Genomic DNA, 15263 nt, shown 5'->3' with positions numbered 1-15263 from the left:
TAGTATTATTTATAACATTTTTGTAGAACATTTCGACTTTATAAAAAATTGTTTTCAGGTTGCCCAAACGTGATTAATAAAAAAATAACCTTTTTGAGCTACAAAACCTCTCTTTTGTCTTTTGACGTAGGACTACGTCTTTGTTTTCTATACTAGATTACATTTTGTGAAATGAAACTGGCAAATGTTGCTTCAGATTTCAAACGATTATAGCAAGCGAACGACTTAATACATCTTAGTCATTTCTATGTCGGTGGATAGATAAAATGTGTGACAATAAAATAAAATGTGTGACAATTGCTGATATAATGTTCAAGATTGTTGCTTTACTGCTGGAAAAAGGTGAAAAGTAAATCACATTTGGGCAACCTGAAAACAATTTTTAAAAAAGTCGAAATGTTCTACAAAATTGCTATAAATAACATTATCTTTCAATTTAGGGCTGAGCACCTTGACTTTTCCAACATCGATTTTTTTTGGGACACCCTACTGGGAAGCCTCTTGGTATAACAGTGTTTGGAGCCATAAACTGTTTAGCTTTTTTGCAGCCCTGTGAATTGCTGCGCTGATCCTTGTCTTACGAGGTAATCAGCATTTTTATTGCCCTCGATACCACAGTGTCCAGGTACCCAGTACAAAAGAACTTGGTTCGGTTGGGATAACTCCTGGAGTGCTGCGCTGCACTTCCAAACTAATTTGGACGCACATTTTGAAGACTAAAGTGCCAATAGTGCAGCTTAGCTGTCCGAGAAGATGCCTATTAAGACACAAAAACAATACCGCCAGCCGGTGTGAGATTGTGGCAGTGGGGATGAGATTGAGCCATCTAATCCGTGATCTTGTCAGCCGTCTCTTCCGGGTCAGAAGACTAGTCTTTCTTGGTTAAGTATCCGAGGAAACTTATCCAGTAAAGATTGTGTGTGAACCTAGATTGGCACGTAGTAGAATCGCCCTGAATTGCATTATAGATTTACCGCTGCGATTGATTACTGACGACTGGCGAAGCACAGCGATACGAACCTGGTGAACCCAGACGACGCTGGCGAAGCCAACACGATCACTCATGGCTCTCCTCAACCCCAACAGATAGGTCTTGTGATCGCAAAGGATGGCTGACAAACAATAGGTTTCTATGGCACAATCTCACCCCGGCTTGTGGTATATTCTGAGCCCAGAACCCGACAACCTCAATCTGCCGGAACAAATGAAGTTAACAAATGGACATAGAACTGGAAAATGACTTCAACCTCGACAGCGAATCACTAGTCCTTGGTTTGTCTAGCGGAAAAGAGGAGAGTTCAACGGACTGTCTTTCCGATCCGTAACGCAGCCGAATGACAAGAGGAAACTTGAGTCATCTCATGCTACTGTCAAATGGCTCTCCAAATCGACTGGTTCGTCAACCAGTCGACCAGACTGACCGCTCAGGTCGGGTCGCAACCAAGCGACAACAGTCGACTTTGACAGCGTCGCCAAATACGAGCGCTAAGGGCCCGAGCAGCAAAAAAACCCCGAGACTTGGTATGCGCGTAGCCTCCTGCACCGCGAGAAACGTCAGGGGTAATTTAAAGGGAGACGCTGGGACTATCCAGTTTCTCTATTTACCTTTGAATAGTTAGATGGCTGAAGACTACGTCGTCTTCTCTCCAACCGTGAAAGGGGGCACACCTCCGTGTCCTGCACACAAAGCACCTGCCAAAGGCCCTAAAATTCATAGGGTACTCCCAGGACTCCTTACTGACCACAAATGAGAAAATATCTCCGTCCAATCCAAAACGACGGTTTTTCCTCACGTGCATGGTAAGTATGCCATCGTAACGTTACTGGAAAAACTGTCGACTGACTTAACTACAAGTACGGCGAAGCACGCAAGTGGCAGATTGGCAGAAAGTCCTCTAACACAGACGCGGAAGGTCCAGGAAAAAAGTACGAAAGGTACGTTCGGAGACTCCCTCAGGGACTGCACCACTACCACCTGTACGATGCACTCCCGCGATAGCGAAGAAGGTTGCGCCGGAAAATCGAAATAGGAGTGAGCATCAGACGAGTCGCGACCCTTAGTGCTGCATTCCGCTACCTAAACCTGAGAGTCGCATTTTTGTCGCCTACCGTCTGCTGCAACGGGAGCCTGTTGCTGAGGGTACGTAGACAACCCAACTCAGCGTCACCGTCATGAACTCAGTTCATCAGATCAGAGACATATCAGATTTGACATCAAGGCTATTACTCTTAGAGAATTACGGAAGCTTTCACTTCAAACTGTCCGTTAACAAAACAAACAGTCTACGATGATGTGCCCTGGTGGAAGATGGATCCAAGCAATTCTTTCGAGCAGGAAGATCATAGCTGCATTGAGAGATACGTCTGTCACAGTTAGTCAGCCTATACACCAGAGAGACGCCGAGACACTCACCGTTAAGGCAACTGTCAACATCAAAACGGGCGATCTGTATAATTTAACATTGCCGTTATCCGTTTTGATGTTGACAGTTGCCTTAACGGTGAGTGTCTTATCATTTCTCTAATATATAGGTTCACTAGTCACAGTAGAAGCAGTGAAAGGGTGTCCTAAGGGAGAACTTCTCTTTCCACTATGTAGTCACTGGTGGTAGACATTCTCCTAACCAAGCTATCGCAGCTCAATAAGGTATATAACAAAGGAGTGGCAGATACGATTTCAATATGCGATCAGAGGTGGCGAGTGAAAAATTGTGACGTCACAACAATCGTTACGTTCGGCATTCAATGCGGATATTCGACAAATTGTTCTTAGTTATTTCGAGTTTTTAACGTTCTACGGTTACCAAAAAACACCATTGCCATCGTGTTCAGTTAAACTTGGTGGTGTTTGGGTTTCGGGAGCCAAAAAGTTAGGCCTAAGCATACATGCTTCTCCCAAAAATCCCGATGATGAGAAACGCTGGCGTTTGTTCTGGCGGGTACCGGATCTTCCCGCAAACTTTTATATTTGCTCACAACATTTCCGCGCGGAGTATTTTGAACATTTTAGCATCGGAAGGTAAAGTATCAATCTGTCATAAAGTAATTGTTTATGTTTCAGCCGTTCCAACAGTGTTTCGGTGAATCTATCATCACGGAAGGTGCGAGCCAGATCCGCGCTGGTAGCAGAGCTATCACACGAGGCAGAGGCACGAGGGAGACACGAGGCAACACGAGGCAAATGCACCAGCTGAAGAATGCGCTCCTTCGGTCGAGCAGGCCAAAGCACCGACGAGAACATTTTTTCGACTGGGGCCGGCGGTGACTCGTTTCTGATATTATCATAGTACAAAAATATAATGCATTCCATACGTTTTACGATCCATATTTCAAACTTAATTTATACATGTTCCTACGCCAAACTGTGTATAATTGGTTGTTGTGACGTCACGATATCAGCACGCGGAAAATGTTGCTATCTAACACTTGCAACCACGCTCATCTGCCGCTCCTTCGTATATACCTGATTGATCGAAGCTAGGCTACGAAGTCATATGCAAACGGCTCTCAACACTACCTCTCAGTGGTGCTTAGAAGAAGGGCTGAACATTAACCCCGCTAAAACATGTTTCGAAAACGTCAAAGAGCTGTCTCCAAAAATCTGCGTATATTTCAAAATTGTCTCGAAAAATTGTTTTGATGCGCCTAGAAAAGAATCGCGTGCTTCTTGTTTACGGCCAAATTCGAATTTTCAAATAGTCAAGATCCATGTTATTAAAAAAATTTCGTGTTCGACGTACAAAAGACAAACAAAATAGTTTCAGATATTCCTGTTATGAACATGCTTGCTCAGTAAAACGCTCCAACGCATCACATTACATATCATAATGTTCGACATGCGATTTTTGCTGTACATTCCATGATGAATGTGGTTTTGTACTAAACTTGTTAAAAAATAAACTGAAATGTTCAACCGTCCCCAACAATTTTGTAGCATAAACTAGGCTCCTATTTTGATTAAACAAGCTATATTCATTAGCTCTGATTAAATGTTAATCAATTAACCCGAACAGAAAATCCCTATTTTTCACAAGTGATTTCACATGTTCGCATCCCATTTTTGTGGGGGCAAACAACAGAAAAAAATCAGCATTCCCACTCCCATAAACTATGACTCATTAGGCTCCGTGGACAGCTGGAATGATGTAGACATTAGTCGAAAAACATCATTTTTTATTAGCACAATAGTAAATCTTCACTAGCTCCCGATGCCGTCTGCCGTTTCTACTGCCAGAGGAGACTGCCGGGCGAACGCCAATCGATATAATCCTATTTTTCTCATACAGTCGTCGAGCATGCCAATAGATTAAATTAACGGTGTAATATTTCAACGTTCTTGCGGCGTTCTCCTGCCTTCCGCGGTGATGTCTCTCGAACGATGGCTAGAGAAAAAGAGTAAGCTAGCAAAAAAAAACGGATTTGTTCACTGATAAATTAATTCCACTTTTCATAAATATCAGTTAATCGCTTTATCATCTAAGCTGCATTCACAATTCCGGCGTCTATTGGTGGCGCTCATCGACAAGACAAACAACGCAATCTATCGGAATTCGCCAGATCATTTGTATTCTCGGTGGGATCGATACGAAAGGAAGAAACTTTTCAAATTTATTCACCGCGACAGTTTCATAAATTTGCCCCTCGGCCGATCCCCTATCAGGAGCTACTGATGCTGTGGCCGTCCTCGTTGGTATGCCGGATAATTAGCTATATGTGCTGCTGCTGCTGTTGGTTTGGCTGGGTTCAGGTGAAGATCTAAAAGTCTCCGGAAAATTACTCATGTGGCAAACGGTGCAACTAACGGTGGTTTTGAAGCTGCTCACGTCCGGCCATCGCTCATTGTTCAACCGGAATGGACCCCAATGCACGCAGGGAGCCGCAGATTTTCGGCAAATTGATTGTGCGCAATCCCGATCAGATTATCGAATTTCCAGCGTGAAGCTCGACTTCGAAATGATGATGTAACGACGGTATTAAGTTTCACGAACCATAGAAATTATGAGTCTCACCTGAGTGGAAATGAAATTTACCATTATTTCTCGCACTTTGGCAGCTCAATACGGTTTTGTTTCCTAAAATGAAGACATTCCTCGATCGTCCAATTAAAGCGTTGATTTCGTGTTTTTCTTTTTTCTCTCTATGAAGAAGGGAAACCAGCAACCAGCAACATTGTTCCATTTTACTTCTGTTGGTGGGCAATAAATAAGTCAAGCATCATTATAGATTCGCCTCCACCCCACCGAGCGGCTCGGCAACAACAACTACGACGACGACGACGACGACGATGATGATGATGATGATGATCACGAAGACGACGACTACGACGACTGCGCGGCCCCGGGCGACGGCGATGCGATGATTTATGTGCCCGAACTAGCAAGGCTTAACCGCACACATATTTAGCAATTAGGTTCGCTATGCTCAATTTCACTCCCGTCGTCGATTGCTCGCTCGATCCGTGTGCGCCAGACGGCGGTGCCAAAGCTCATCCGGAAGACAATCGATAATTCCACACGTGATCCATATTACGCGAGCCAATGTGCATTCCTGTGCCATTCACTATCCCCCCCCTCCACCCTCTCCGCTCCACCTTCCTTGGGGCGAGACTCCGGAGTCATGTGCAGTGGCGAAGGGCATTCTAGTGACTTGTTTGCAACTCTATACGTTTGACCCAACGACGCAATGCGGTGAGGTCTTACTTTCTCAGGCTATGCAAAAAGCGTAAAGTGCAGCCTCAAGCTGATCCCAGTTGGGCATAAGGGTTAGGATAACTTGTTCGCTCACTTTTGCCCGGATCATCTATCACGCATAGTTAGCGGATGCTGAGCTACAAAGTTGCACTGGACTGATTTAATCTTTGCTCCCCACAGGGAACCGCACAGGCAGGCGAGCTTTGTTATCCACAATCCGTCATTCAAGTGCGCGGGTTTTTTTTTTTTTTGCAGTAGAAGGAATTTCTCCGTAAGGAAAGCGTACGCGAATGCGCTTCTACATGTACGGATTGATATTGAATACGAGGCAAAGAAAGTAGCACACCAATCGAGACACAAACCTGCCGGCTAGTAGCGGTAGCCACAAGGGCTGATAGTTAGTCCGAAATAATGGCCGATTCCCTAGGGGTTCGCTACATGAACGGTTGGTTCACAATAGCGGCAACGAAGTTGTCGTCTCGCGACTCGGTATTCTAGAGCATTTCCACGCCAAATTGCTAATTGGTTCAACGGCGACTGGCTTTGGTCCTGTTCATTAGTGTTTATTTTTGCCACACTCGCCTTGATTTCCCATAAAGTAAGTCATGAAAAAGCTTATGAAAGGCCAACATCTCTAATATTATTGACATTCAAAATGTTTCGGCCTTTTTAGCTAGTTTTGACGTTTTACCAGTTTTGACATTTCGGACATCACAATTCAACCATTGTTCATATTCACGTTTTTTGTTATTGTATATGACATTATTATCATATGTTTTTACATCGTTTTTCCTCCGACTATTTCTCAAAATCTCTTTAACTTTCATTACCTTCGTTGTTTTTGAAATTCACCAAATATTCAACATTCTTACATTCATCCACTGGCTTTTATCGACAAAAGCGTCTAAGACAATGCTATTCATTATGAAACGAAAGTTCTGGAGAAAGCAAGACGGTGCACCAGCGCATACTGCGGACTTGGTTCAAGGCTGGTGTAAGGACAATTTAACGGATTTGCTTAATAAAAATAAATGGCCACCAAGCTCCTAAGATCTGAACCCAGGTTGAAAGTAGAAGTACATTCAATGAAAAATACACAATTATTACATATATTATTATTATTATCACATAATTTTGAAATTGTATCCAAATTTATTGTACGCATTTTGGAAACTTTGTACCTTTCGGACAATTTAGACATTTTTAATATACGTTACATTTTATCATTTCTTTCACATTCGAGAGATTTGTTTAAGATGCTTTAAGACATTTTTTTATACATTTTCAATTCGTTTTTAATATATCTCTTAGAAATTTTTCAATCTATCTCAAGACGTTTTATTTTAGACATTGTTGGGTTAATTTTAAAATATTCTTGAAGCATTTAGAAGATATTATTTGGTGACCGTTTTAAGTGGGAATTTCTGAAACATATTCTAAACATTTTTCAAACGTTTTAGAGACTTATTCGAAATATGTTTAGAAAAATATGAAAATATTTTTGTGTAATTCACACATATTGGAAACATTTTTCAACGTTCTAGAAAAATATTTGATACATTTCCAAAATATTTTAGATTTATAACATTTAATTTATTACGTTGTATATTTTTTCCGAAGTTTCTTTTACAGTTGGCAGTTATTGGAACTGCATAAGTTAGTTAATACTATAAACTTCAACGAGAGACTTAATTTCATTATTTTTAGGGACTTTTTAACACTTGTTATCCGACTGCCAAGTATCTGTAGCTATTTTTGATCTGGTCAAATATGTGTTGGATATATGTCAGAAACATTTTTGAGACCTTTCGTAAAACATTTTTGAAACATTTCAGATTGAACGTACAAGAATTTAACTTTGTTGTCATTTTTGACATTTTTGCCATATTTGAACCTTTTTTTTGTCATTTTGATAATTAATAAAATTTATATAGGTTAACGAACTTCCTCGGCAGGTTTTCTGCGACAGTTTTACGCAAAACCTGCGAAAAAAACCACAGCCGAAGACGATCGCTACCCTAACTGACATTCATGCTATTTTTGACATCTGAAAAACAAAATTCATGCCATTCTCGACATCTGAAATGATATTGGTTTTTTTTTTTAATAAATCTGTTTGTTGCTGGAGAAATTTTTCAAGCTTAATATTGAAACATCTCAAAAACGGATGAATTTAGAAAGTAAGTACTCAAGAGCCTTTTGATTCGAAACTATTATTAAAACCATATTGCATCATTAGAATTTGATCATTCTCAAAAATGTTGAAATTAAAAAAAAATCTTTGAAAACTCAACCTTAAAGCATATATTTGTTTCACATTTCTCCAGGAAATGAAACTTTTTATCGGAAGTTAGAGAAAATATCGAGTTTTAATTTAAAATTAATTTAAAAGGCAATTTTTGATTTTATGTAGGGTAAATGCCCCAATAGTAGAGGAGCAAAGCACGAGTTATGCATGTTTAGTCATGTTTTCGATAAGGAAAACGAGTGTAGCTAGTACGTTTAACTATTTTCGGTCGAAATGGATTCTATTTGATAATTTTGCACCATAAAATTAACTTTAAGCTGTCTTTGAGGCTTGAAATCAACAAAAATATACTGCACGCTTTTGTTCCATTAGTTACGGTCGTATTCCTATAGTTGCGAATGGGTGTTCCTATAGTTACGGTATATAAAACAAGCTTTGTTTAATGAAGGTATTCAACCCTTATAAAGTGGTTTTTGATTATTTTAGTAGTTATTATATTGTTTTTAATAAGTTGACAAGTCGACTGACAAGTAAATATAAAGATGTACGAAATTAGGTAACGGACGGATTTTACGCCAACTTGGTCAGATGTTGACAATCCCCTTTCAGAATTCAATGAATGAGAGTTTCTGGGTGTGTAGGCTTCATTAAACTGGAAAACTTTGCATACTTTTAATAGAATTTATCTGGACTAATATTTGAAACGTTTTGATATTTTGAAGTATTTTTAGTAGTATTTACCAAAAAAAACACTATCTAACTGTTTCACACCAATACACTGTGGATGTGACCAGCAGCTCCTGTCCCAGCCTCCACGTGGTGCCGAACGGAATACGAGTAACTTTAGCGGAGATCGGGTAACCAACCCCGGTGGAAACTATGGTGGTATGCTGACTGGGAAGGGGGTCGTACGCGGCTGTATTCCCATATTAGGGGCGGCGTACAACAGCGTCTGACCCGGAGCGGGCGGCTGAATTATGGAATGCTGTATCCCGCCAGCTACACCTAAGATGGCAGTCTTATCAGCAGGACGTAGGTGTCGTGACCCTGGTAAGGTAGCATACCGAAACCTTTCTTCAACCACGAACAACGAAATCAGAAATACGGAACGGATCAATCGGCCAACTCGCACAAAACTAGCGCTGTATAGGACGCTGATACTCCCGGTGGCCCTTTGCTCGGAGTTTTTGGGCGTAAAGTTTTACGATCGATACTTGGCGGTAAACTAGAAGATGGAGTGTGGCACAGACGCATGAACCACGAGTTGTAACAGGTATACAAACATGCTGAAATAGTGAAGGTAACACAGCGGGCAGAACTCAGTGGGCTGGACATGTAGCAAGAATGCTTGACGAGAGAGCCGCCAAAACTATCATCAGTAGAGAACCAGGAAGAGGCCTTCGACTCCAGGGTAGGCCTCGCACTCGGTGGAAGAAGATGCACGATCTGCTGGTGTACGAAGTACGAAGGTAACACAGCGGGCAGAATTCAGTGGGCTGGACATGTAGCAAGAATGCTTGACGAGAGAGCCGCCAAAACTATCATCAGTAGAGAACCAGGAAGAGGCCGTCGACTCCAGGGTAGGCCTCGCACTCGGTGGAAGAAGATGCACGATCTGCTGGTGTACGAAGAGACTAGAGAACGGCTGCCCAAGACAGAAGAAGCTGATCATCTCTATTTTGTTCGGCCCTAGACCGGTGAACGGTCCGTTAGCCAACAAAGTAAAGTAAGTAAGTAAGTAAGCCATTTTTACCATTGAAAAAAATTAGGTACCTTTTTTTATTGCCTTTCAACATTTGTCATTCAGGTTATAAAGCTAGTTTTGATATTTCGGTATTTTTTTTGGTAACATATTTGAGACATGTTCGAAACATTTTCGAGATCTAATCAAAACGTTCTTGAGACATTTATAAATCGTTACAATATGATAACTATTCCCACCATTTTCTTATTACGTGGCGAAAATTACGGAAAAGTTCCAAGGTCAAAGATCCACTTGCATATTCGATACGATTGTATTATTTCCCTAACGCAGACATCAAAAAGGTAGACGCAATGATCACGCACAATCTCACCCTCACTGGCACAATTTCACCCCAGATGACGATATACTTTCATTGACTAGTAATGCCAAAGTTCATTTGCGACGGGTTTATTTCCCCAACGCAGACATCAGAAAGGTAGACTGAATGATTGCAAGTAAACTTTCAATGGTTAGCAATGCCAACCAAATGACGTCATATTCGATCAAAATTGTCACGTCCATCGATGATTAATAACATCTTCATTATGTGGAGTTTTCGATAGTTCCGCGTATAATTGCCGGCTTTTGTTCGTGCAACGTTCATTGCAAGTTTGGTTCGGATTCCTTAAAACTGACTTTGACACACAGACATCAGAGAACTAGACTAAATTATTGCAAGTATACTTTTATTGGATAGCAATGTTAATTGGAATCGCATTTAAGCCAAACTTTTGGAAAGAACACTAGTGATGCAGCGAAGAATTAGCAATATCTGTTTAAAAGACAATCTATCATGAGCTTAGGGCCTCATCACAGACAACGAGTCAAATGAGACGAGTTGCTCATCTGAACTTCTGTAGTATAGCCCTTCCCTTGTAACAATCTTGGTTTTATCAAAGTTTTATAGCGCTCAATACAGCCAAAACAGCGCTATAAAACTTTGATAAAACAAAGATTGTTACAAGGGAAGGGCTATACTACAGAAGTTCAGATGAGCAACTCGTCTCATTTGACTCGTTGTCTGTGATGAGGCCCTAAACTCATGATCGATTGTCTTTTAAACAGATATTGCTAATTCTTCGCTGCATCACTAGTGTTCTCTCTAAAAGTTTGGCTTAAATGCGATTCCAATTAACATTACTTGGGTTAATATATCATACCATTGGTAATCATACGTCAGATTTGCGTTTGTGCTCTAAGCCACATATTTCATATTTTTTCAATAATTTTGCTTGATTTTTAATTTTTCACATTTATTCAATTTTTGCGATCTTGATAGTTTGGATAATTTTGTTATTCTCGTTATTTTAAAATTTTGGTTATATTTGTGGTAAAAATATTGGAATTTCTACATTTTCGATATTCTTTAAATTAACTAACTTGACATTTCAAGTATTTTTGCTATTTTGGACATTTTGATATTTTCAGAATTTTTGACACATGATAAACTCATTTTTAAAGATATTGGAAGACACTTTGAAGTTAATATCCTGATGATTTTTGAGACAGTTCCGTATAAGCAAAAAGTTTTCTGGCTTTTTTAAAACAGATTTGAGACATTATTTATACATTTTGAGATAGTTGCAAGGTATTTTTGAGAGATGTTGAAAATTTGACAAAACATAGTCAAATTTAGCGGTATTTTTGAGATGCCTTTCTAAACATTTTTTTAATAGTTTTTGAGACAGATTCCAAGTACTTCTGACTCATTGTGAAAATATTTTGCAAACATTTTTAAATTTTTTTTGAGAAATTCTTGAATTATTTAACTTAACCTAAAACGTCTTTATTTAGGTTAGTTTTGGAAGATTTGTAGTTTTTGTTTCAATTGAAAAAATATTTATACTTATGACAGATTTATCAATCTTTTTTTAGGCGTTTTTGACGTTATTGAAATTTTTTTTTCATTTTTGACATTTCTGTCAAATTTGAAACCATTAAATGAGTTTAGGAAAACTGTAATGAAGTTGAAAGAACTTAAGTTTTCGACTGGAATTGATGAATTATTTAGGGGATTTATATTTCGGCTTGTAGTCTAATAAATTACGTTGATTTCTATCTGCTCATCACCAACGTTTCGGTCCTATGGGACCATCATCAGGGCCTAAAATATATTTCACATTTTACGTACAAATGGATTTACATTAGGACAAAATGTAACACCATATCATGACATTAAACACTAACGGCATTAAACCCTTTACGACCCGACCTTTTTATGTTTTTGCACAAACTTTTTAACTTGTTGGTTACTGTTTTCGAGTGAGTAGTCTTTTCAATGTCATGTAGTGTAATTTTGTCCTAATGTAAATCTATTTGTACGTAAAATGTGAAATATTTTTTAGGCCCTGATGATGGTCCCATAGAAGGACCGAAACGTTGGTGCTGAGCAGATAGAAATCAACGCAATTTATTAGACTGCGAGACGAAATATAAATCCCTCAAGAGAAGTTAAAAGAAATTTCTTATCATGTACTTCACTTTTTTCATACTTTAGTTCAGTTTTATTCCAGTTCCATAGAGTGTGCTACAATTAGTGGCTACATACTGAGTTTTTTTTTTAAGATGGATAGGTCATACTTAATAAAATACCACCTAAAGAACCGCGTTATAAAAAATCCGCAATAATTCGAAAATTCGCATAAAAAATACGTAAATTCAAATATTATTTGGAGGACCGCCCTAGAATAACCTACAAAAAACAGAAATTGGAACACACGACGATAGAAAAGTACATTAATAGCTAATACACTCATCTTACATAGTTTTTATGAAAAATCCTTCCACCTTTTCCTTTTTTTGACTGAATATTTCATTCCACGTTTTTGGTTCCCAAATCGCGTAATTCTAAAAACCCGTGTTGAAAAAACCTCGTGGAAAAATCCCTGTAAAAACTGAGTTCATATCATGGAGGCGCAAATTTCACTATCCCTTAGTCTTATTTCACTTTTGTCTGGGATTCGTAGCACCGTTTATGTTACTCTTGAGAGTATGTTTCAACTATAGGTACATCGCATTTTGTTACTAGGGTTAGCCAAACACCACCATTAAATTATTGGAGGTTCTGGGATTTTCCAGGAAGTTAACGGGGAACCCCGTTTTGCAATTTTTGGAATTTTCAAATCGGCTAAGATGTGTTAAAATTTCAGCCAAATCGGTTCAGTAGCTGAGAGTTGAAAACATGGTTTTGAGAGAAACGCTGCCAACAGCTTAATACTTACTATATTTGTATATTTTTTTAATTTTTCGGCCTTCCAGAGTAGGGTCCCCACTTAATTCGCTCTGTACTGTTTTTTCTCACCCAAAAAAATCAGCATATGCGATACAGCTTTTCAGTAGTTCTAAAAGTTATAGTTATAGTCATTTCAAGACAAAATTTCAGATATATATCAGTAGGAATTAAAGAAACGCAAAGTAGCAACTCTATCTAATTTTTAAAACATTATTAGCAGGATCTTTTTCCAAACACAACACAACATTTTTTCTGAACCAAATTTTTTATTTTTAATCATGAAAAAACTGGTCGAAAATTGATCCACTTGGGCTTTTTGTAATTTTAAACTGTTCATTAAAAGGAATTATCACATGGTTGTTGAATCAAAAAATAGTTTTTACCACAAAAAATCCGGGTTACTCTTAAGAGTGATGCAATTCTTCCTGTGATTCAGTTGTTTAGAAAGCTATTTGCAAAACTGTTTTAACCATTAACCGAAAAGAGTTGATTTCACCTATTAAATTTGGTTTTCAAACTTTCACCGGCATCATTTTATTATATATGTATTTGCGATTCGGTATACTCATTTTTGGTACTGTTTCCTGCTCAATTTTTAATTTTGAGTTGGTTTGCCGTTGTTAATTTTTTTTTTTTTTTTTTGACGAAAATCGAAGTTTTCTCATGCCCTGAATTCATTATTTTTATATCACGCCAATAAATTTTTGCTACATGAAAAAGGTGTTGCTGCATTTCGCGGAAATTGAATCGAATATTCTAAGCGTATGACTAAATACGATAGGACAAGAAGCAAAATTCTAAAATTTCACTGACTGTTCAAGGTTCTTTGGTAATTCCTAGTATCAAAATTACTCAATTTTACTCCAATCCTAACCAGCCGTTGCTATAATAACGGTAAAATCTTAAACTATAGATTCTGCCAAAGCAAACGATACTCAATTGAACACACAACCGATAAATTAACTACCTTTCACACTTGAACGCCCCTCTCCCCCCACTGCAACACAAAACACGATTACTGCCGGCTTGATTGAAATATTTGCAAAGCCTTTTTTCCCTTTCGCCCAAAGGGAATTATTCAATTAAAGAAATTACCTGCATCGCTCGGAATTCCCATTGCGCACGGCTGCGGCGGCACCAAGTGGATGCTTCGGGAACAGAGCGTACACGACTCCGAGCCGCATTCCCATTATCTTAATTACTTTCTCAGTTGATTACTTTTCTTCCACCAAACGGTTTGCCGTTTTTTTTTGTATTCTTCGCCCAGCCGTGGCTTGAGAGCGCAACCGTGTTCGTGTTTCGATTTTCAGCCCGGGAGTCCGAACCAGAACGTGGGAAAACGTGTAAATTCTATGTTTACATTTCAATTAATTGATTCTCGGGTTATACCCCATAACGTTTCGAACAGCGATCTCACGGTCCGGAACCGCCCCGTCGGTGGTAATCATAAATCACGCGATCCCCACCCGCGGGCACGGGTGTCAATTCAATTACAGGACTTTAATTAGAAAGGATTTCCACTCACCTCTGAAAAATCACGCTGCGACATTTTTCCTCCTCAGATGAATCGACGCTCCTCGAATGGAAACCACTGCCGCTGCATTTCTCACTCGTTTCACACCGCAAACACTCACAAATATAAAAATCCTATAATTTTGCTCACCGTCGAAATTAAACTGACAGAGATTCACAATTTATGCCCCGTTCACCATTCCGCACCGACACCACCGACGACGATGACGATGACCTCGCGCGGTTCTGCTGCAGCATTGTAGCACCCATAAAGCTTAATTGATTTTCGTCCCTACGACCGGACCAGACCGGACCGGACCGACCGATCGACAGACCGACCAGCCGAAGAACTTTCCGATTATCCCGATGCCCCAAGTGCGCTTGAACTACGAAGCGCTTATAAATCTCTACCACCCCTTCCTTCACTACCAACACCTTCCGTCTTCGTGGTCACAAGTTGAAATTGAATTTTCTTCTGAATTTTCACCACTTCACGCGTGGAACTGACGAACAACGGCGACGACGGCCATCTTCATCAAAGTCTTTCAATTCAGTTTGACTGTGGCTTTCGGCGAATTGTTGTTTATTTCTACCCGTGCGAAGTTATGTTCATTCATTCCGTTCTTCCAACAGGAAAGCGAGTCGTTTTGCGATTGGCGCTGCTCGGAGTTTTTCGGTTAGCCAGAGAGTGGATATCTGAAAATTGGAAAGATTCGAAAAAAGATAATAGAGGTTATTATTGGATTTTAGCTGTCTGTTTTGCAACAAATGAAATAAATGGGTGTTTTTCTTTTGTGTTCTTTGTCCGATCAGCAACGAACCGGTGATGGTTTTTCT

At 39.4% G+C, this 15263-nt stretch overlaps 1 protein-coding gene across 2 annotated transcripts in view; it reads right to left on the bottom strand.

Annotated features, from left to right (window-relative positions):
• The window catches only part of LOC129729821 (tetratricopeptide repeat protein 28), a 465629-nt gene that overhangs the window by 304921 nt on the left and 145445 nt on the right, over positions 1-15263 (bottom strand). For both annotated transcript variants that reach the window (XM_055688659.1, XM_055688660.1), the window contains one exon: positions 14440-15122. In XM_055688659.1, coding sequence (XP_055544634.1) covers positions 14440-14463 — 24 coding nt within the window. In that variant the 5' untranslated portion in view covers positions 14464-15122. The remainder of the gene's footprint in view (positions 1-14439; positions 15123-15263) is intronic.

Source organism: Wyeomyia smithii, chromosome 3, assembly GCF_029784165.1.
Source record: "Wyeomyia smithii strain HCP4-BCI-WySm-NY-G18 chromosome 3, ASM2978416v1, whole genome shotgun sequence".
Taxonomy (NCBI): domain Eukaryota; kingdom Metazoa; phylum Arthropoda; class Insecta; order Diptera; family Culicidae; genus Wyeomyia; species Wyeomyia smithii.
Note: the sequence above shows the minus strand (reverse complement) of the source record. Positions and strands in the feature narration are given on the sequence as shown.